General features: G+C 46.4%; 1 protein-coding gene across 1 annotated transcript in view; it reads left to right on the forward strand.

Annotated features, from left to right (window-relative positions):
• LOC147096202 (zinc-binding protein A33-like) overlaps positions 1-21,079 on the forward strand; it is a 41,064-nt gene extending 19,985 nt beyond the window's left edge. Inside the window, exons 4-6 of the mRNA XM_085975070.1 lie at positions 1,365-1,387; positions 1,487-1,602; positions 16,910-21,079. Coding sequence (XP_085831196.1) covers positions 1,365-1,387; positions 1,487-1,602; positions 16,910-17,481 — 711 coding nt within the window. The 3' untranslated portion in view covers positions 17,482-21,079. The remainder of the gene's footprint in view (positions 1-1,364; positions 1,388-1,486; positions 1,603-16,909) is intronic.
• Positions 21,080-24,223: the final 3,144 nt, after the last annotated feature.

A 24,223-nucleotide genomic window follows, 5' to 3' on the forward strand; every position in this document is an offset into this window, starting at 1 on the left:
GCTCAGTACCCAAAACTCCTTCACACAGTGTTGAATCTCACCAGAAGTGTCTCTCTCTCTCTCTTAGAATGTGTGGTGCAAAAATGTCGCCGACAACAAAAGACAGGAAGTGGTCGCCTTTAAATAGCGCTCCCCCAGTCCCTTCCCGACTGCAAAACGCTCCTCTTAACCTGTCATTGCTAGCGGCAGGCGGTAAGGCAGGGGGCACCACTCAATATCCGGTCCGGGGCGCTACCAGGGCTTTGCATGCATGACTGATGTCACGATCTGCGGGCACAGATCGTGGCGGTAGTGCTTAGCGCTGCCGCAAAATGTCTGGTCAATTTCATGAGCGGCGCAAACATCGCCGCGCCCGGGCGCTAGTTGCTTTGCGCCCATTAGCGCCCTCTTAGGGCGCTAACGGGAGGTGCAAACTAACCGAATTTTTCCCCGTAAACCTGGAGCTTGTTTGCTCTTATTAAAAGGGGATAGTTTCATCTAATCAAACATTGAGGAAAATAAACTTCATACAGAGTAAGAAACCCCTCAGAACGGTCAGACCATTCTCCCCCGAGAGTGCATTTACACTGCAGCTGCTGGTCAGAGAGCGGTAACTACAGTCCGGGATCAGCCAGGCAGGACCGTGTTCACATTGCTTGGCTCCTGCCTGGCTGGAACTGTACTGACTCTGTCCAGGGGAGAGCTCTGCACAGGGTCAGATACACAGATAGGCAGAGCTTTCTCCCAATAGTTCAATAGTTATATTCACACGCATTAAGCAAGTGTACTTTAACCTCTTTGTGCATCTGATGGTAAAATGGCGAGACGAGAAGCAGAGTGTGCCAGTGTTTTGTGATTGTTGCGAGTGCTTTACTTCTGTGATTACTGACTGGTGAAAGATGTTTGTTCAGTAAATATACATGTGAAGTACCGATATTGTGTGAGTGCGTAAGGTGTTTTCTACTGAATTACTTCACGTGGTTAAAACGGTGTCTCTCTGGTCACACCTGTGGCGAGTCAGCCATTTCTATTGGACAACACTGGCATAGATTCACAGATACATTCATCTCCTTTGGGCAAAGGACACATGCAGGTTACAACTTGAATAGATTAAAGTGACTCTCTTTAAATAATATTTTAATTCTAAGAATTTGAGACTTCAGGATTTTACAATTGGATTGTGGCTCTCTGAGTTGTGTTGTGCAGTCAGATCGAGTCAGTTGTAATGTTGTGGAGTAACTCACAGTACAGTGAGGACAGGAAGAGGCAGTCCAATAACTTTCCATATTTAGAATGTACTTTTCTGTGGAATCCAGTCTGTTACTTTCTTTTTGTGATAAAATGTTCTCTAAACACAAATATTAATAATTGTTCTTGTTCCGCAGAAATTTCCGGAAACTGAGAAAAGGTATAATTGACACCCTTGATTTGAGTCGATAATTGAATTTCTAACATCTCTCGCCCCCCCCTGGAATGATCCAACACTGACCTTTATCTCCTGTTCCAGAGCGAAGCGAACTCTCCCAGAGCCGCAGATGGTTTACCCTTTAATAAATGTGGGGAAGTACATTGGGTCACTGCAGTACAACGTGTGGAGAAAGATGCTGACGGTGATTAATACAGGTGGGTGTGAGCTTCCTGACACCAGCTATTAAACAGCTCTCTCTATTAGTAGAATGGACCTGTCTTTTTATAATAAATATCTCATTGTATTTGTAACTGACTAGATTTTACTGGTCGGTTTTCTGTTATACTACATAATTGTCAGATCAGCTTCCATTTGACATTTTTGCTGAATAATTAGCAGAAATTCCAGTGGGAGCGTTTTCAGGGCAGATGTGGGCTGTGCTGAACTTCTGCCTGCCCCATGGATGTGTCCCTGTCCCAAATCCTGGAGTCTTGGGTATTTCCATATTGTGAGTCGGTGCCAATACTATTTCCTGCTTGAATAGGGAGCCAACTTTAGGTGAGAGTAGACTGGTCAGAAATGAAAGGGACATGAGGAGCTACATTTGAAAACTGAAAACTGCTGCTGGAGGCCGGTTTTCTGAAAGCTCACGATCAATCTGTGATAAACGGTTCATTTTCCGGTTGACAGACTGTAACTAGTGGGTGCTGCAAGGATCAGTGCTTGGGCCTCAGCTATTTACAATCTATATTAATGACTTAGATGAAGGGACCGAGTGTAATGTATCCAAGTTTGCTGATGATACAAAGCTAGGTGGGTAAGTAAGCTGTGTGGAGGACACAAAGAGCCTGCAATGGGATATAGACAGGTTAAGTGAGTGGGCAATAAGGTGGCAGATGGAGTCTAATGTGGGGAAATGTGAGGTTATTCACTTTGGTAGGAAGAATAGAAAAACAGAATATTTTTTAAATGGTGAGAAACTATTAAATGTTGGTGTTCAGAGGGATTTGGATGTCCTCGTACAGGAAACACAGAAAGTTAGCATGAAGGTACAGCAAGCAATTAGGAAGGCAAATGGCATGTTGGCCTTTATTGCAAGGGGATTGGAGTACAAGAGTAAGGAAATCTTACTACAATTGTACAGGGCCTTGGTGAGACCACACCTGGAGCACTGTGCACAGTTCTGGTCTCCTTTATCTGAGAAAGGACATACATGCCTTAGAGGCGGTGCAACGAAGGTTCACTTGATTGATCCCTGGGATGAGAGGGTTGTCCGATGAGGAGAGATTGAGTAGATTGGGACTATAGTCTCTGGAGTTTAGAAGAATGAGAGGTGATCTCATTGAAACATATAAGATTCTGAGGGGGATTGACAGGGTAGATGCTGAGAGGTTGTTTCCCCTGGCTGGAGAGTCTCGAACTAGGGGGCAGAGTCTCAGGATAAGTAGTCGGCCATTTAAGACCATTTCTTCACTCTGAGTGTTGTGAATCATTGGAATTCTCTACTCGAAAGGGCTGTGGATGCTGAGTCATTGAGTATATTCAAGGCTGAGATAGAATGATTTTTGGACTCTAGGGGAATCCAGTGATATGGGGATCGGGTGGGAAAGTGGAGTTGAGGTCGACGATCAGCCATGATCTTATTGAATGGCGGAGCAGGCTCGAAGGGCTGTATGGCCGACTCCTGCTCCTAATTCTTATGTTCTTATGACATTTGGGAATTTAGCCTTTTAAATGTTAAATACCCCCCATGTCTTCAGCAACACTGGACACCAGGGACAGGGGGAAATGGAGTCAGTAAAGTCTTTAAAAGGAAATTAGATAATTGGTTGAAAAGAAGCATATTAAAGTGTAGGGGCAGTGAGTGGGACAGTGGAGTTTGTTTGTCTGGATTGACCTATAATTTAATAATGGTCAATAACCATAGGTCATAGATTTAAAATCATTGGCAAATGATGAGAAATTTATGATTCACCTCCCATTGTGAGGCACTAATCTGGATTTCTCGGTGCCTCTCCTCCCACGAAGATACAGCCCTCCCCCAGATGCTTTTGGGTAGATTTGTCCGCTGCTTGCTGATGACCTGCAGCTCACACCCACTTGGACAGTAGCACTGTCTGGCAGTCAAAGTCACTGCGTTCTTGAATTTTATTGCATCTGGACCGGGATCCTTCCAGGCAGCATCTGGTGACCTTTACCACATTCGTCATGCATCATTGCATAAAGAAGGTGACTGATGCTCTCTTCATGCTCCAGAACTAGCCGCGCGTCAAGCCAAGCTGTTCCAGTACAGCTACAACACTGGCATCTATCCAACATTCTGGAAAACTGCTCAGGTATGTCCTGTCCACAAAAAGCAGGACAAATCCAACCCAGCCAATTACCACCCATCAGTCTACTCTCAATCATCAGCAAAGTGATGGAAGGTGTCATCGACAGTGCTATCAAGTGGCACTTGCTCACCAATAACCTGCTCACTGATGCCCAGTTTGGGTTCCGCCAAGACTACTCGGCCCCAGACCTCATTAAAGCCATGGTCCAGACATGGACAAAGTAGCTGAATTCCAGAGGTGAGGTGAGAGTGACTGCCCTTGACATCCAGGCAGCATTCGACCGAGTGTGGCATCAACGAGCCCGAGTAAAACTGAAGTCAGTGGGAATCGGGGGGAAAACTCTCCACTGGCTGGAGTCATACCTAGCACAAAGGAAGATGGTTGTGGTGGTTGAAGGTCAATCATTACAGCCCCAGGACATCACTGCAGGAGTTCCTCAGGGCAGTGTCCTAGGCCCAACCATCTTCAGCTGCTTCATCAATGGCCTTCCCTCCAACTTAAGGTAAGAAATGGGGATGTTCGCTGATGATTGCACAGTGTTCAGTGCCATTCACAACTCCTCAGCTAATGAAGCATTCCATGCCCGCAGGCAACAAGACCTGGACAACGTTCAGGGTTTGGCTCATAAGTGGCAGGTAACATTCATGCCACAGAAGTGCCAGGCAATGTCTATCTCCAACAAGTGAGAGTCTAACCACTGCCCCTTGACATTCAACAACATTACCGTCGCCAAATCTCGCACCATCAACATCTGGGGGGTCACCACTGACCAGAAACGTAACTGGTCCAGCCACATAAATACAGTGGCAACAAGAGCAGGTCAGAGGCTAGGTATTCTGCAGTGCGTGCCTCACCTCCTGACTCCCCAAAGCCTTTCCACCATCTACAAGGCACAAGTAAGGAGTCTGATGGAATACTCTCCACTTGCCTGGATGAGTGCAGCTCCAACAACACTCAAGAAGCTCGACACCATCCAGGACAAAGCAGCCCGCTTGATTGGCACCCCATCCACCACCTTAAACATCACTCCCTCCACCACCGGCGTACCGTGGCTGCAGTGTGTACCATCTACAAGATGCACTGCAGCAACTCGCCAAGGCTTCTTCGGCAGCACCTCCCAAACCCGCGACCTCTTCCACCTAGAAGGAGAAGGGCAGAAGGCGTATGGGAACACCACCACCTCCAAGTTCCCCTCCAAGTCACACACCATCCTGACTTGGAAGTATTTTGGCATTCCTTCATCGTCACTGGGTCAAAATCCTGGAACTCCATCCATAAGAGCACTGTGGGAGCACCTTCACCACACGGACTGCAGCGGTTCAAAAAAGGCGGCTCACCACCACCTTCTCAAGGGCAATTAGGGATGGGCAATAAATGCTGGCCTTGCCAGCGACGCCCACATCGCATGAACGAATTTTGAAAAAACTGTGGGCCATTCACTTCATTTTCTTCCCAATGAAACCAGAAAAACAATGAGGACGAGCTGTCCAGTGCTACAGACTGGCAGGGTTCCCACAGGTACAAGGAGCAACTGAATGAATACATATCAAAGCCCTGTATGAAAACCTGCTCAGTATCATGAACAAGTAATGCTTTAATTTGATTCATGTGGAGCTAGTGTGTGATGTCCCATATCTAATATTGAACATTAAGCCCACTATCTGGGAAGCTGTCTTGATGCTTTCATCATGTGTTAACCTACCACACCAGCTCCTGTGACTCAAACCAAGTATCAACGGATCATCCTCCGCCATTTCCGCCACCTCCAACGTGATCCCGCCACCAAACACATCTTTTCCTCACCTCCTCTTTCAGCATTCTGAAGGGACCGCTCCCTCCGCAACACCCTGGTCCACTCCTCAATCACCCCCAACAGCCCTTCTCCTTCACCTGGCACCTTCCTGTGCAAGCGCAGGAGATGCAACATATGCCCTTTTACCTCCTCCCTTCCCACTGTCCAGGGCCCCAAACACCCCTTCCAGGTGAAACAGCGATTTACTTGCACTTCTTGCAATTTAATATACTGTATTCGCTGCTCACGATGTGGTCTCCTCTACATTGGGGAGACCAAACGCAGATTGGGTGACCGCTTTGCGGAACACCTCCGTTCAGTCCGTAAGGGTGACCCTGAGCTTCCGGTCGCTTGTCATTTTAATTCACCGCTTCACTCCCACTCTGATCTCTCTGTCCTCGGGCTATTGCATTGTTCCAATGAAGCTCAACGTAAGCTCGAGGAACAGCACCTCATCTTTCGATTGGGCACTTTGCAGCCTTCCGGGCTCAACATTGAGTTCAACAATTTCAGATAATTATCCCTGCCCCCATTTTTCATGCAGTATGATTTTTGCCATTCCCATTTGCAACATTTTATCTTTCCTGCCTCTCCTCCTAACCACCACCCCACCCCGTCTCTGCACCTGCTTAATATCTGTTACATCTCCAGCTTTTTCCAGTTCTGATGAAGGGTCCCAGACCTGAAACGTTAACTTTGTTTCTCTCTCCATGGATGCTGCCTGGCCTGCTGAGTATTTCCAGCATTTTCTGTTGTTATTTTATAATGAGACCTATGTCAGTGCAAGAAGGGCGATAGAGAAGACTATAGGGTGGAAAAGTTGGAATTCGTCCATTTTGGGGCGTTAATATCGGCCGGGCGCAAACTTTAATGCCTGGCGCTAATTATCACCTCCGATTGCAAAATTCGCCTCTATCGCCCCGGAGGTGATTTGAGCGCTAAATCAGGCGCTACACATCTCTCTTAAGGCACTAACGTCTGGGAGCGAGGTGCTACCTCAGAACGCTACTGAAACTCAGGTGATGACAGTTACCATGGAAGCCAGACAGACCGGCACCCTCCAGTTCTTAAAGGGGCAGGACCATCTTGCTGGCCAGCCACACCCTGCTCATTGCAGCTTGAATCTCGGCCTGGAGAGACCTCTAAAAGAATTTTGCTGGAAGCACTAATGGATAGGCCCAGGGAAAGAGCTCGGTGCTTAGGAACCGCAAAAGTGGTGCTGAGGGCCAAAACTCCTTAGGACAGCATTAAATCTCTCCAGACGTCTCTCTCCCGCTCAACCTACATGTACCAAAAATGTTGCCGATAAGAAAAAGCAGGAAGCGCCCGCCTTTAAATAACGCTCCCCCATCCTCTTTCTGACTTGAAAACGTTCCCCTCTACCTGTCGTTCCTAGCGGGCGGTGCAAAGGCAGGGGGCGCCTCTCAATTTCCGGGCTACAGGGCATTGTACGCTCGACTAACGTCACGATCTGCGGGCGCAGGAGATCGTGGCGGTAGTGTTTAGTGCTGCCGCAAAGCTGCTGGCCAATTTTGCGAGTGGCGCTAAAATTACTGCGCTCGGGCGCTAAGTTCCGAGTGCCCTGTTAGCGCCCCCCCCCCGCAGGCGCTCATGGGCGGCGATAACTAACCAAATTTTCCCCCTATGCGATTTTGAAGCCTGGTTTCTCGATGCCTGTATAAATCTTGTAGAGCCCTGCAATACAGTCTGTCGAGAGTCTCCAGAATCACTGCAGCTTGCTACGTACGACATAATATCGCAGTGAAGACAAGCTTGCTGCTACTGGAAGGGGATGATGATGAAGATGGGGGAAGAATATCCATTCACAAAGCATGAGGAGGGTGCACAGGAAGGGGAGAATGTGGTACAAAAACAGTAGCCAGAGACAGGAGGACACCAATTCTAGCGCAGTGTCTTCACTGAATAAAAGCTGACACACTTACATCGATGTATCAAAGAATCAGGGTGTCCTTCCTGCTACTCCTTCAGACCTCTTGCCACTTGTGTTTCCTGCTGTTTAAGAAGTCACCTGTCCTTTAATTAACAGGCTGCAACAGCGCTCTATTCCCTCCCTGCTAACTCAGTCTCTCAATGAGGAGCACCATCACTGTTCCTAACTCGCCCTGTTTGAATAATTAGGGCCCCAGGACATCAGTGGGTTAGTGGCAGAGACACGTGGACTAAACCAGCAACTGGCGAGAATCCAGCCCCTCACATCGAAATAAAAGACACAGGCACGGACATGGCCTGATGCTGTCATTGAGCATTCTGGGATTCCTTGACTTCTCTATCAATTTTCTCCATGACTCCTTTCCCAATAAGCAAATCTCTGTGTAGTTTTTCCTTCAAGAAGCTACCTCTCTCCCTTCTCAGGGTCTCCTGGTGTACCCCCAACATCTCTAGTGTTGTGCTGTAGATTGAAATCCATGTCCAGCTGAGAGGGCAGACGGGACCTCAGTTTAATGTCTTGTCCGACACTGCAGCACTCCCTCAGTACTGCACTGGAGTGTCAGCCTGGATTTTGTGCTCAAGTCTCTGGAGTTGGGACTTGAACCCATGACCTTCTGACTCCGAGGTGAGAGTGCTACCACTGAGTCACTGCTGATACCTGGTCTGAGTCCTCGAAGTCTCTGAGCTCTGCACAGAACACACAGTCTGCTTATGGAAACTGCAATTTGATGTTCACACCAATAAAGAGGGTAATGGAAAGCCCAAACTATAACTAGCACAAGAACATTCACCAAAAGAATGGTTTAAAAATAAACATGATTACTGCAGTTACCTGTAAGGATGATGAAACATTCCTCTCAATGTCAGTAAATAATGGGACAAATAAAAGGAAAATAAAATAAACTGAGTTTTGGAATTCTGAAATAAATGTATTTATAGAATGTTATGCTTTTGTCAGTTTGCATTCAAAAAACAGACTCGTGTTTTAGTTACATCCTACTTCGGAACTGAAGACTGGAAGATAAGTAAAACTCTTTGCAGGGCGGAATAAAGAGACAAACAAACCACAGATAGATTAATCAGAGAGAAAGTTCCTGCATTCAATGATCTGAAAACTGCTCCATAGTAAAGGGAGAACCTGTTAGATTGTACAAGATCCTGTCAGTGAGGCAATGATAGGACATTAAGAGAAGCAAAGAGTGTGGAGCCAGCTAAGGTAGGGAGAATGCATGGGAAAGATTCTCATAAGGAAAAGAGGCAAGATTTGGTAGAAATTGGAAATAAATTAATAAAATACTGCAGTGAGAGGTGACATGAAATATGGGTGAGGTCTGTGTTTGCAGCATATTCTGTGTACATTTCAGACTTCATAAGAACATAACAAATAGGAGCTGGAATAGGCCAGAACTGTACACAGTACTCCAGGTGTAGCCTCACCAATGCCCTGTATAATTGTATTAAGTCTTCTTCACTCTTATACTCCAATCCCTTTGTAACAAAAGCTAACATACCATTTGTTTTCCTAATTACTTGCTGTACCTGCATGTTAACTTTCTGTGATTCATGTACAAGGACACCCAGGTCCCTCTGAATGCAAACATTTCCCAGTCACTCACTGTGATAAACCCAGAATGTGGAACAAGGAACTCGAAGAGGCTTGATGTTTAAATTAACACGAGTACTTTATTAACAACTGGGAAACACATACAGAGTAGTAGCAAACATCAGGCCTGCATTCAGCATCCTGGCATTCCACATTGTGCTGACCTATGCAGGAAGCAAAAACCCCTGACCTTAGCAGCAGCATTGGCTACAGCACCACCCGGTGGACAACCCCAACCATAACAACCCAGATCACTATATCCCTCCCCCCTTAAGATTTCAGTATGAATTTCTTAACAAACAACCATTCCTAAGGGTCACATAAGAAGTCTCCATTCACCATGTTCCATACTTGATGAATCTAACAGGTCAGTATCAATCTCTTTGGTGGCTTGCGAGTCCTTTGTGAAGCCACCAGCTGCTCCTGAGCAGTGCTCGCAGTATCTGACTCTGCAACGATGGTTCCCTCTTGACGAATGGGTTCCTGTGGAATTGTCTCTGTCCCTGGTGGTGTCACCACAGATGCATTTGAATAACTGGGGGCCAACCTGTCCTCAGCCATTGCATCTGGAACCTTCATTTCAATTTCCACTTGTCTGGTAAGTATCTGATCTACATATCTGCGTACTAACCTACCATTTCCCAACATGACCTTGTATGATACTGGACCTGTCATTGAGTCTATGAAGCCAGGAATCCACTTTGGTCCATAACTGAAATTCCTGGTAAGGACCGCATCCCCTTCTCCAAAACTTCGGCTCTTTGTTCTTTTGTCATGGTTCTCTTTTTGTTTGGTTTGTCTGTTTTCCATTTTCCTTTTTAGGTCTGGGTGGACAAGGTCAAGAGTGGAGCGTAGTCTACGACCTAATAACATCTCCGCAGGAGAGAGTCCTGTGGTGGATTTAGGTGTTATTCTGTAGCTGAACAGTACCCGTGACACTTTGGCTGCTAAACTCCCTTCTGCACTTTTTTTCATCATCTCTTTAAATGTTTGTACCGCTCTCTCCGCAAGTCCATTTGAGGACGGATGATATGGAGCTGCGGTCACCTGCACTATGCCATTTTTCCTCAAGGTCTCTTTTGTCTCTGTACTCACAAAACAAGTGGCATTGTCACTTACCACGATCTCCAGTAGCCCTTGATTACTGAAGCTCCGACGCAGGCAGTCTATAGTAGTAGTGGCGGAAGCAGAATTTACAGGATAAACATCCATCTATTTGGAATGTGCATCAATGATTATGAGGAACATCTTCCCCATGAATGGACCCACATAATCTAAGTGCAATCTTCTCCATGGTTTATCCGGCCACTCCCAGGGGTGGAGAGGAGCCGCTGCTGGTGCCTTCCGGTGTTCCTGACAAGTGCTGCATGTCTTGACTAGATTTTCTATCTCCTCATCTAGCTTTGGCCAGCACAAGTAACTCCTAGCCAAGGCTTTCATACGCGAGACCCCAGGATTACACTGATGTAATTGCTCTAGGATAGATTGTCATGCTGGCTGTGGAATAATCACTCGTGCTCCCCACAACATGCAACCATCCTGCACACTCAGCTCTGTTTTCCTGACACTGTCAGGTGTGAAGTCAGCCCCTTCTGGATGCTGTGGCCATCCCCTCACCACATATTCTCGAACTCTAGACAGTACTTGATCTTTACCTGTCCATGTTCTTACTTGCTCTGCAGTCACAAGTGCCGTGTCAGTGTCCTCCAACATCAACACTCTGTCCTCTGGAGCTGCACGGATAGGTGTGCCTGGCAGTGGAAGACGGCTCAAGGCATCTGCGTTCCCATGGTACTTGCCCGCCTTGTAGACGATGACATGCTCATATGCCCTCAATGTCATGGCCTACCTCTGGATCCGGGGTGACACCATCTGTGGAACTGCTTTCATTTCATTGAAAAGAGAGAGGTTTATGATCGGCGCATATGGTGAACTTCCTGCCATATGTGTACTTGTGGAACCTCTGTAACCCAAACATTACTGTTAACCCCTCTTTGTCTAACTGGGAATAGTTTTTTTCCGCGGGTGTTGGAGTTCGAGACATAAACCCTGTTGGTCTTTCAGTTCCATCTTCCATGCAGTGTGAAAGAACTGCCCCCACCCCGTAGGGTGAAGTGTCACAAGAGAGAATGATGTCTTTCTCTGCATTGTAGTGAACCAGCACATCTGACGACAGCAGCAGTTTCTTGGACTGTTCAAATGAAACCCCTGCTCCTCTCCCCACTGCCACTGTGTCTCCTTGCACAGTAGTTTGTGAAGAGGTGCTAACACAGTTGACAAGTTTGGTAAAAACCTGTTATAATAGTTCAGCAGTCCCAGGTAAGCTTTTAACTCGGCCACATTTGTAGGAGCAGGGGCGTCCTGCAGTGCTTGTACCTTCTCCTTGAGTGGATGGAGCCCGGTAGCGTCCACTCTGTGTCCCAGGAACACTGCCTCATTCCCCAGGAAAGTGCACTTACTCCTCTTGAGCCGGAACCCTGCCCTCTCCAATCTCTGTAGTACCTCTGTCAGAGTGCTCAGATGCTCCTGGTCGGTTCTTCCAGTCACCAGAATGTCATCCAGATAGATGGAAACATGTGGAATCCCTTGCAGTGCACCTTCGATTGTCCTCTGGAAGATAGCTGGACTAGATGAGACACCAAGCGGTAAGCGGTTATATGTAAACAAGCCCTTGTGTGTATTTATGGTGACAAACTTCTTTGATTCGTCATCCAGTGTAATCTGCAAGTAGGCATGACTCATATCCAACTTTGTGAATTTCCTTCCTCTAGCCAGGTTTGCAAAGAGATCCTCTGTTCTGGGAATAGGATACTGCTCTAGTTTGGACACCCGATTGACAGTCAATTTATAATCTCCACAGAGTCTTACCGAATTGACCGGTTTTAAAACAGGTACTATGGGAGCTGCCCATTCTGAACATTTCACTGGCTCCGGTATGTTCTCTCTCAATAGACGGTCAAGCTCAGCCTTTACCTTTGGCTTCATGGCATAAGGCACAGGTCGTTGTTTAAAAAACCTTGGCGGTGCCTCCTTGTCTACATAAATCTTAGCTGGGGGGCCATTAAATGTGCCAAGTTCCTCCTTGAACACCTTCTCATGTGCACTCAACACTTCTTGCAAAGTCAACTGTTTGCCCACATCTATTTGATGTACTGCTCCTCAGTCTAATTTAAGTTCTTTTATCCAGCCCCAACCTAACAGGTTTGGTCCGGTACCTGATACTATAACTACAGGTAGCTGTTCCACTGTGTCCCTGTGTTGCACAGTTACCTTAGCTGTACCTAATGTCGCTACTCGTTCACCTGTATATGTTTTAAGATGCAGGGAGCAAGGCTTTAACTCTGGAACTTTTGCACGGTTCCACAATTTTGAGCACTCTGCCTTGTTCATTATGGTCACGCCGCACCGTGTATCCACTTCAAAGTTCACCTTAGAGTCATTTACTGTCAGTTGCACTGTGATAGGAGCCACTTTTGGAATGTTCGCGAACATGCTGTACATTCTGAACATGTCCTCTTCTTCCTCAGCTTCCCCGCTGATGTGGTGTGCTCCATGTTTTTTCACTTCTCTCCCTTGGTTTTGCTGTCCTCCCCTTTTGGTTTGGATTCCTCCACAGGTGATTTTGCCCTGCAAGCTCATTTTATGTGTCCTTGTTCCCCACACTTGTAGCACTTTTCCTCCAGAAACCGGCATTCACTCGCCAGGTGATTGCCCTTGCATCTATAACATGCCTTCACATGCTCACGTTGTGGTTTCTGACGCATGTTCAACTTGTGTACAACAACCTGACCTGCAACTTGCGTAGCATTAGCCCTGTCTGAACCCTGTATTTCTTTTACATCTCGGTTCGCTGTCTCTATGGCTTGAGCAAGTTCCAATGCTTTTTCATAAGTAAGCCCAGTCTCGGATAATAATCTACGCTGCATTCGGTCGTCCATAATTCCACAAACTAGCCTATCTCGCAGCATTTCCTTCAGGTTTTTCCCATAATTGCAATCTTGTGCTAATTTACGCAACACCGCTACATGGTCCATTACACTCTCTTCCTCTTTTCTGTTCCTTGAATTAAACTTGAACCGCTGTACAATCTCACTAGGCTTAGGGTTGAAATGTTCTTTCAGCAACACCGCTAATTCAACAAATGATTTGTCGCCAGGCTTTTCAGGACTGAGCAGATTCCTCATCAAACTGTAGGTCTGGCTTCCCACTGAACTAAGCAGAATGGCTTTCCTTTTTCCGGCATCATTTATTTCATTTGCTTCCAAAAAATAACCCAACACTTCACAGTATTCTTCCCAGGTTTGTGCCTGAATATCAAAGGCGGAAACCGCTCCTATCGTGGCAGCCATGCTCTCTTCCAACTGGTAGCTAACTTCAGCTCGTAATATTGTTGTTTAAATGTCCTGGCAGACTTCTCTTCTTTAATCAGGGTCCTTTTAGTTCCCTCGTCGCCAAATGTGATAAACCCAGAATGTGGAACAAGGAACTTGAAGAGGCTCGATGTTTAAATTAACACGAGTACTTTATTAACAACTGGGAAACACATACAGAGTAGCAAACATCAGGCCTGCATTCAGCATCCTGGCATTCCACCTTGTGCTGACCTATGCAGGAAGCAAAAACCCCTGACCTTAGCAGCAGCATTGGCTACAGCACCACCCGATGGACAACTCCAACCATAACAACCCAGATCACTATACTCACCATTCAAAAAATGTTCCACTTTTTTGTTTTTCCTACCAAAGTGGATAACTTCACACTTCCCCACATTGTATTCCCTTTGCCATGTTCTTGCCCACTCAGTCAACCTGTCTATATCTCTGCAGCCTCTTTGTGTCCTCCTCACAGCTTACTTTACAACCTAACTTTGTATCATCAGCAAACTTGGATACATTACACTCAGTCCCTTCTTCTAAGTCATTAATATAGACTGTAAATAGCTGAGGCCCAAGCACTGATCCTTGCGGTCAAACATGAATTCCTTTTCATAAAACCACGTTGACTCTGCCAAACCGTATTACTATTTTCTAAGTGCCCTGTTACCACGTCCCTAATAATAGATTCTAGCATTTTGCTGATGTCAGGCTAATTGGCCTATAGTTCCCCGTTTTTTCTCTTCCTCCTTTCTTAAATAGACGGGTTATGTTTACTACCTGCCAATCCGTGGGGACTGTTCTGGATTCTAGGGATTTCTGGAGGATTAATGCCAGTGCATCCACTATCTCTGCAGCTACCTCTTTTAAAATCCTAGGATGCAGGTCGTCGGGTCCAGGGGATTTGTCACCACTTAGTCCCACTTCCTGCAATCATCTGATCATTCAGCCCATTAATGTTCTCTCTGTGATTGGAGCATCTGCTATATTCGCTGCTCACGATGCGGTCTCCTCTACATTGGGGAGGCCAAACGCTGATTGGGTGACCGCTTTGCGGAACACCTCCGTTCAGTCCGTAAGAGTGACCTCGAACTTCCGGTCACTTGTCACTTTAATTCTCCGCTCCACTCCCACTCTGACCTCTCTGTCCTCGGCCTCTTACACTGTTCCAATGAAGCTCAATGTAAGCTCGAGGAACAGCACCTCATCTTTCGATTAGGCACTTTATAGTCTTCTGGACTCAACATTGATTTGAACAATTTCAGACTATAAGCCCCCATTTGTTCAGGCGGCAGCTGTTGATGATTCTGCCATCCCCATTTGTAACATTTTATCTCTCCTGAGTTCAATCCTAGCACAGACTGTGCCTTCAATTCTTTCCTCCCCTCCCCTCCCCCTTTCCCTGTCTCTGCACCTGCTTCAAACCTGTTACATCTCCAACTTTTACCAGTTCTGACGAAGGGTCCCAGACCTGAAACGTTAACTCTGTTTCTCCCTCCACGGATGCTGCCTGGCCTGCTGAGTGTTTCCAGTATTTTCTGTTGTTATTGCTATTTGTTCTCCCCCTTTTCTTCCTCCCCCTCTACTCAGGGATTTACTTATATTTCAGTTTTCAGTTCTGATGAAGGGTCGACACCCAAGATGTTAACTTGTCTCTTCTTGCTTCAGATGCTTTTTGTCGTGCGGTATATTTCCAGCATTTTCTGTTTTTATAATAAATATGATAACTGTTGAAGTCAAATGTTGGTACCTGAGAATCATTTTGTGCACAGATCAATCTTTACAAAAGCGGAGTCTGTAAATGTAGAATTGTAATAATTTCATGGGATCCTATTCTAAGGATATCGACCCCATCAATCAGAGTGGCTGGCAGTTATACCACACCACACGCAGGATTACATTCTATGTTTTTAACCAGAATGATTTTAATTTTACCCAATCTATTTGTTCATCAGGTAGAAATGTATTCAATGACATCAAACTGATACTGACCAGTTCTGCATGTGTAACTGCTGGAAGCTGTTGATTACTTTTTCTCGTTCAGTTCACTGACCTGGTCCTTTACTTCCTCTGTCTCGGTTTCTTTCAATCCTCCTGACTGTTTATCCCTTTTCCATTTGCCTACCTGATAACTACCTGTATATACTTTCTCTCCTGTTGTGTGAAGGGGATAATTTGTTTCCCACACTTACTCAAGAATTTGGAGCATATAATTAACTTGAAATGAGAATATTTGTAATTATTTTATTTATTCAGCAAACCTGGGCTGCTGGACAATTCCAGACACCGTCACTAGAGAGGATTACAGTGTGTTTAGATATAAAAGTGTTAATGTTCAGTGTGACCAAAACTGGATTGACCTTGTGTGAAAGTCTACATAAACATCCTTTAGTCAATCATGAATTTCTGTTCATGTTATACTTCACTTCAATGTCTTGTCGACCACATCTGAACCGTGACATTTTAAGGCCCAGATCCCTTCCTTGGCCCTTTTATTGTAGATCACAATACACTGTGATGGAGAAAAGCCCCCAGAAAATACTGGAAAGCCTCAGGAGGTCAGACACAGTATTTTGCTTTTGCACCGTGATGGAGAATAGATGGTGAGATAAGGAGCCTCTCTCTCTCTCTCTGCCTCTCTGCTTGTCTGCCTCTCTCTCTCTGCCTGTCCCTGTCTCTGTGTCTTTCACTTTCTCCCTCTCCCTGTCTCTCTCCTTGTCTCGGTCTCTCTCTGTGCCTGTCTCTCTCTCTCTCTGTGCCTGTCCTTTCCTGTCTCTCTCGCCCTGTCTCTCTCCCTGTCTGTCTCTCTCCCTGTCTCTCTCTCTCTCTCTCTGTGCCTGTCCCTCTATCTGTCTCTCTCCCTGTCTCTCTGTGCCTGTCTCTCTGCCTGTCTCTTTCTCTCTCACTGCCTGTCATTCTTGTAAAGTCCGCGCCTCAATAATACACGGACTTCGGGAGAACAGTTTAACAGGTACTTTGCTGAACAAGAGGCAGCTTGAAACTGAAACTACAGAAGCCTGCTAGGGCCTTTTATACAGGGGTGGTCACTGCCGGTACTGCAGTCTAAGACCAGTTATTCCCTTAAAGGTACATACACAACAGTTCTGTCTGTCTCTCTCTCTCTCCCTCCCTCTCTTTCCCCCTGTCTCTCTCCCTCTCTCAGTTTGTCGCTCCTTCTCTGTGCCTGTCCCTCTCTCAGGCTCTCTCTATCACTCTCTCTCTCTGTCACTGTCTCTTTCTCACTGCCTTTCTTTCTCTCTCTCTCTCCCTCTCTCTCCCTCCCTCTTTCTCTTTCTCACTGCAGGGTGTGTCCGCCCGGTAAAACCTTTCCTCAACTGTGTCTTCCCGTTTCCCCTGTGCGCTGCTGAATTAATTTCTAATTCTGGATCATTGCCGATTTTACCAATCACTAACCGGCTGCGAAAGTTGCAGTGAGCGACTAACTTTCTATCTGTGTCCCTCTATCGCCAGCTCCATTCACCTTGGACCCTAATACAGCCCATCCTTACCTTCGCCTGTATGAGGACATGAGCACCGTGAGATACATCGGGAAACGACAGCTGATCCCCGACAATCCGGAGAAATTTGATTACTGTCCCTCTGTCCTGGGATCGAAGGGATTCACATCAGGGAAACATTCCTGGGAGGTGGAGGTGGGGAACAAGACTGCCTGGACTGTAGGTGTGGCCAAGGAGTCTATCAACAGGAAGGGGAAAATCAACCTGACTCCAGGTAATGGATTCTGGGCAGTGGGCCTGAGAGATGGGAATAAATACTGGGCTTGTGACATATCATCGAAAAGCTTAGAGCTGAGTGTGAACCCGAGAAAGATTCGAGTCTGCCTGGATTATGAGGGAGGGAAGGTGTCCTTTTATAACTCAGATAACAAGTCCCATATCTACACTTTCACTGATACATTCACTGAGAAACTCTATCCTTACTTCAGTCCATCTCTCACTTATGGGGATAAAAACACAGACCCGCTGAAAATCTGTCCCCGGACAGTAATAATCCAGGAGGATGAGGGTTTTATCCCTTTATAAAAATAAAACAGCTTCTTATACCAGGTACAATATTCCCAGGCTCGGCACCTCCGGCGAGACCGCGCAGGCAACCTGAAGCTTATTGGAAACCCGTGGTGCAACGGCCCGACACTCCACCCATTGACTCACCCGGTGAGTGCCAGGTCCCGGCAGTGGAGCAGGAGTCTGGGAAAAATCACACGCGATAACACCGATAAATACCCGCAGGGTCTGGGAAAATCCCACCCAAATAATCACCGATAAATACCTGCAGGGTCTGGGAAAATCCCACCCGATAACACCGATAAATACTTGCAGGGCCTGGAAAATCCCACCTGATAACACCGATAAAGACCCGCAGGAGTCTGGAAAAATCCCACCCAAATAGTCACCGATAAACACCCGCAGGGTCTGGGAAAATCCCACCCGATAACACCAATAATCCCCGATAAATACCCGCAGGGTCTGGGAAAATCCCACCCTGATAACACCAATAATCACTGATAAATACCCGCAGGGTCTGGGAAAATCCCACCCAAATAATCACTGATAAATACCCGCAGGAGTCTGGGAAAATCCCACCCAAATAATCACCGATAAATACCCGCAGGGTCTGGGAAAATCCCACCCCGATAACACCGATAAATACCCGCAGGGTCTGGGAAAATGCCACCTGATGACGCCGATAAATACTTGCAGGGTCTGGGAAAATCCCACCCAATAACACCAATAATCACTGATAAGTACCCGCAGGGTCTGGGAAAATCCCACCCAAATACTCACCGATAAATACCCACAGGGTCTGGGAAAATCCCACCCCGATAACACCAATAATCACCGATAAATACCCGCAGGGTCTAGGAAAATCCCACCCTGATAACACCAATAATCACTGATAAATACCCGCAGGGTCTGGGAAAATCCCACCCAAAATACTCACCGATAAATACCCGCTGGGTCTGGGAAAATCCCACCCAAATAATCACTGATAAATACCCGCAGGAGTCTGGGAAAATCCCACCCAAATAATCACCGATAAATACCCGCAGGGTCTGGGAAAATCCCACCCCGATAACACCGATAAATACCCGCAGGGTCTGGGAAAATGCCACCTGATGACGCCGATAAAATACTTGCAGGGTCTGGGAAAATCCCACCCGATAACACCAATAATCACTGATAAGTACCCGCAGGGTCTGGGAAAATCCCACCCAAATACTCACCGATAAATACCCACAGGGTCTGGGAAAATCCCACCCCGATAACACCAATAATCACCGATAAATACCCGCAGGGTCTAGGAAAATCCCACCCTGATAACACCAATAATCACTGATAAATACCCGCAGGGTCTGGGAAAATCCCACCCAAAATACTCACCGATAAATACCCGCAGGGTCTGGGAAAAACCCACCCCGATAACACCGATAAATACCCGCAGGGTCTGGGAAAAACCCACCCAAATACTCACCGATAAATATCCACAGGATCTGGGAAAATCCCACCTTGATAACACCAATAATCACCGATAAATACCCGCAGGGTCTGGGAAAAACCCAACCAAATAATCACCGATAAATAACCACAGGGTCTGGGAAAATCCCACCTGATAACACCAATAATCACTGATAAATACCCGCAGGGTCTGGGAAAACCCGACCCGATAACACCAATAATCACCGATAAATACCCACAGGGTCTGGGAAAATCACACCCACTTTAATAAATAACTGAAATAATCTCAATATCTGGACTTTGCCATCGCCCCCTGCCTCAGCAATTGAGAAAACAGTTTGATTTTAGGATCCCAGCTTCTGTTTATAATAGTAAATTGTATGAGTATCAGTAAACAATGAACTGAACCATAGTGATAGAATAGGCTCACACACGCTAGCACATTGCTTTAAGAATAATGTCCTGTGTAAGATATTGGAAACTGCTGAATTGATGGCGTATCGGGTCTGTATAATTATTCCATTCCCTGTGGTCCTGAATGTATTTCTCTACATGTATTTAGTGCTCTGCTCTATATCTCTGGAGGTGATCTTTATGTGAGGTCCCTCAGCTTCACTGACTGTGTTTGACATGTGATGTAAGGTCACTGCAATATACATCCAATACTTTGTAGAAATACTTGCGATGCAATCTGATCACGGGTTTACTTGTTGGTCATTTAAAGCATCTCTCTATTTACAACATGTGTGTGATTCCTGTGATGAGTGTGTAATGTCAGAGTTTGGGATCTATAACAAAGTTCCTTACAATCATTCCCGTCTGACAGAGTGACCGCGAAAGTCGGATAGGTGATCAGACTCCAGTTAACATCGGATGAATGTAACAGACCGGGGATGGAAAGGATTAATCAGGGATTCCTGCAGCTAAGCTGAAGTGAATTCATGAAGTTTGTTAGTGTAGTAATGAAGCAGAGGGGAGATGAGGAGATATTTGATGCAGCGAGTTGTTATGATCTGGAATGCACTGCCTGAAAGCGGGGTGGAAGCAGATTCAATAGTAACTTTCAAAAGGGAATTGGATAAATACTTGAAGGGGAGGAATGTGCAGGGATATGGGGAAAGAGCGGGGAGTGGGGCTGATTGGCTAGCTCTTTCAAAGAGGCTCGATGGGCCGAATGGCCTCCTTCTGTGCTGTAAGATTCTATGAATGTCAATGAGTGGTGTCAATTCTCAGCTTTAGTCTGCCATGTATAATATAATCTCCAAACCATAGTGTCTTAGAACATATAATCAATGTTAGCATTGTGTGTCCAGGGGAATTACTTGCTGTTTACTGACTTGACACAGGAGGGACACATGAATGTTAGTTGGTCAAGTCACCCAGAGAGTGGTGAACCTGTGGAATTCTCTACCACAGAAGGCAGTTGAGGCCAATTCATTAAATATATTCAAGAAGGAGTTAGATATATTTCTTAAGGCTAAAGGGATCAAGGGATATGGGGAGAAGGCAGGGACAGGGTACTGAATTTGGATGATCAGCCATGATCTCATTGAATGGCAGGGCAGGCTCGAGGGGCCGAATGGCCTCCTCCTGCTCCTATCTTCTATGTTTCTATGTAAAGCCAGCATGGGAATGTAGAAAGGGTGCCAGGGACAGTCAAAGCGGTGCCTAAAGAGAGAGACATATCAGAATCAAGCTTGGGGGCGACCAGGTTCCCAGTGAGGACGGACTGAGCAGCTGCACGAAAGAATGGGGGGGATGAGAAGGTGCTGTTACCCATTGACAGGAGCTACAAGGACTTGGGTGCTAAGTCCTGCAGGAAGAGAAACATCTGTGTTGACACTTTCTGATAATTAAAGAGTGGGAAGGACCAGGGAACGCAGCTGCTGAGACACGCTGACAATCACAGGACAATGATAAGAGAGGGTATAAAAATAGAGAGCCTGAACCGAGGAGGAGAGCTACGGTGAATCCTCCACAGAAGAAGCCTTGGTTGGTGTAGTTCCCAGGACAGAGACAATCATTGTGATCACTGTGCCCTGTTAGGTGAGGCTGTCTTACGGCGGGAATGTTGTACGATGTCCTCTACCTGCTGTGACATGTTGCTGCTTTGCTGGTATGTTTCAAGTCTCTCGCAAATAAAGCTTCAATTGATTATAATCAACATATATGTAGTCGTGTCTGATTTAACAGGGCTGAACTCAAATTATATTTAGGGACATAGTACATCATTTGGCTAACAGGCGTTATCAGTTCCTGTTGCCTGGTTCCATTCTTATCTGTTGAGTCATAGCCAGAGAATCACTTGCAATGGATTCTCTTCCTGGTGTCCGCCAAGGTCCTATTCTTGGCCTCCTCCTATTGCTCATCTACATGCTGCCCCTCGGGGACATCATCCGAAAACACAATGTCAGGTTCCACATGTACGCTGGCGACTCCCAGCTCTACCTCACCACCACCTTTCTTGACCCCTCCACTGTCTCTGATTTGTCACACTGTTTGTCTGACATCCAGTACTGGATGAGCAGAATTTCCTCCAACTAAACATTGAGAAGACCGAAGCCACTGTCTTCGCTCCCCACCATGAACTCCGTTCCCGAGCCACTGACTCCAGCCCTCTCCCCGGCAACTGTCTGAGGCTGAAACAGACCGTTCACAACCTTGGGGTCGTATTTGACCCTGAAATGAGCTTCCGACCACACATCCACTCCATCACCAAGACTGCGTACATCCACCTCCGTAATATTGCCTGAATCCGCCCCATCCTCAGCTCATCTGCTGCTGAAACCCTCCTCCATGCCTTTGTTACCTCGAGACTTGACTATTCCAATGCTCTCCTGGCCGGCCCCCCATCTTCCACCCTACATAAACTTCAGCTCATCCAAAACTCAGCTGTCCGTCTCCTAACTCGCACCAAGTCCTGTTCACCCATTGCCCCCTGTGCTCACTGACCTACATTGGCTCCTGGTACAGCGATGTCTCAATTATAAAATTCACATCCTTGTTTTCAAATCCCTCCATGGCCTTTCCCCTCTATATCTCTGTATCCTCCTCCAGCCCTACAAACCTCCGAGATCTCTGCACTCCTCCAATTCTGGCCGCTTGTACATCCCCGATTTTCCATCGCTCCACCATTAGCAGCCGTGCCTTCAGCTGCCTGGACCCTAAACTCTGGAATTCCCTCCCTAAACCTCTCCACCTCCTTCCTCTCCCTTTAAAACACTTCTAAAGACCGACCTCTTTGATCAAGCTATTGGTCATCTGTCTAATACCTCCTTATGTGGCTCGGTGTCAAATTTTGTTTGATTATCGCTCTTGTGCAGTGCATGGGACATTTTACTACATTAAAGGCGCTATATAAATACAAGTTATATATATTGTGCTTTGTTTACTGGGTAAAATGTTATGAGTTCCTGTTACATATATTTTATTTACATGGCAGGCTTTTCAAATACTAAAATTCACATATTCTGTTTGTCACGTTTGTGCAGAGATAGAAATGCAGGAACAGGAGGAGGCCATTCAGCCCCTCGAGCCTGTTCTGCTATTCTATGAGATCGTGGCTGAACTGTACCTGAACTCCATTTACTGCCATTGCTCCATATATCCTTGCGCAACAAAAATCCATCGATCTCAGCCTTGGAAATATCAATTGACCCGACATCCACAGTCTTTTGGGGAAGAGCGTTCCAGATTTCTCCTGCCATTTGTGTGAGAAAGGACTTCCTGATTTCCCTCCTAACTGGCCTGGCTCTAATTGAAGGTTATGTCTCCTTGTTCTTGCTTCCCCCACCGGCAGAAATAGTTTCTCTGTTTCTACCCTATCGAATCTTTGTAACATTTTAAACACCTCGATCAGATCACCCCTCAATCTTCTATACCCATGGAATACAAGCCAACCTGCCCTCGTAATTAACCCTTTACACCCCGGTATCATTCTGGTGAATCATTGCTGCACCCCCTCCATCCTGAGGTGCGATGCCCAAAACTGGGCGCAGTTCTCCAGATGGGGTCTGACGAACGCTCTGTACAACTGCAGCATCATTTCCTCCCCTTTGTAATCCACCCCCCTTGAGATAAAGGCCAACACTCCACCAGACTCTTTGATTGCTTTTTGTACCTGTCTACTCGCTGTAAATGATTTGTGAACTTGGTCTCCCAAATCCCTTTGTTCCTCTACGGACCCTCGTTTCTCACCATTCAGATTTATCTTTTCTTGTGTCCAAAGTGGATGACCTCACACTTGCCCACATTAAACTCCATCTGCCATAGTCTTTCCCACTCATTTAATCTGTTTATATCCTTTTGCAACTTCCTGCTCCCATCTGCACTACTTACTGTCCCTCCTACTGTCATCTGCACACTTGGAGATACAACTTTCATCACCAAGTCATTAATAAATATGGTGAAAAGTTGAGGCCCCAGATCAGATCCCTGGGGAACACCACTTGTCACCTCCTGCCAATCTGAGTACCTCCCCTCTATCCCCACTCTCTGGGCTGGATTTTGTCAGTGTGGGCGGGCTGGGGCGTGTCAGGTGGAAATCATGTCAGGACACCGACTCCTAAGTGAAGTGTTGAAAAAGTGCGATTTTCCCCTAATTGGCCAATTGATTTCCTGCATGTGGGAACCACTGGCCCAATTGATCTTTTCATACAGAAAGTCCGATAACGTCATCAATGCTGTTGGATTTAAGGCCTGCAAGCAGCCTTGATTCTCCTGGAGACTGCAAAGGCTCTGCAATTTATATGAAGGGGTTGAATTGTGGAAAATGTCAACATTCAAGCAAAAGTGTGCTCCTCGGTTTGATGAGCCCTCCCTGCAAGCTCTGGTGTACGGAGCCAGCTGTAATGAGGTGCTGTTCCCTTCCTCAGGGAGAAAAAAGCCACCCCAGCAGACAAAAGCTGTGTGGCTGCAAGTGGCCCAGGAGGTCAACTCCATTTCAGTGAGCCACAGAACCTGGCTGCAATGCAGGAAGAGGTTTCATGACCTTCTCCGCACCGGAAAAGTGAGTATGACTTTCCCATCACCCTCAATCTGATCCCCATCGCCTCTCCTCACCAGCACTCTGCTTTGCCAACCTCTTCCTCCACATCCCACTTGACACTTACATCCCTGCACTCTTACCCATTCCCTATCTCTCCATGGTCACATTCACTTAACTATTCGACCATGCAGCCCTCACACTTCCTATCACTGTGATGCCATGACAACAACTACTTACAACACACAGGGAGGGTCCTTTGTATCCTTCTAAGCATCTATGCTATGCATTCACTACACTTACTCCTTCCATGGTCCATGGAGG

The sequence above is a fragment of the Somniosus microcephalus genome, unplaced genomic scaffold (genome assembly GCF_052327205.1).
Source record: "Somniosus microcephalus isolate GS21.2 unplaced genomic scaffold, FLI_Smic_1.0 unresolved_chr1, whole genome shotgun sequence".
Classification (NCBI taxonomy): Eukaryota; Metazoa; Chordata; class Chondrichthyes; order Squaliformes; family Somniosidae; genus Somniosus; species Somniosus microcephalus.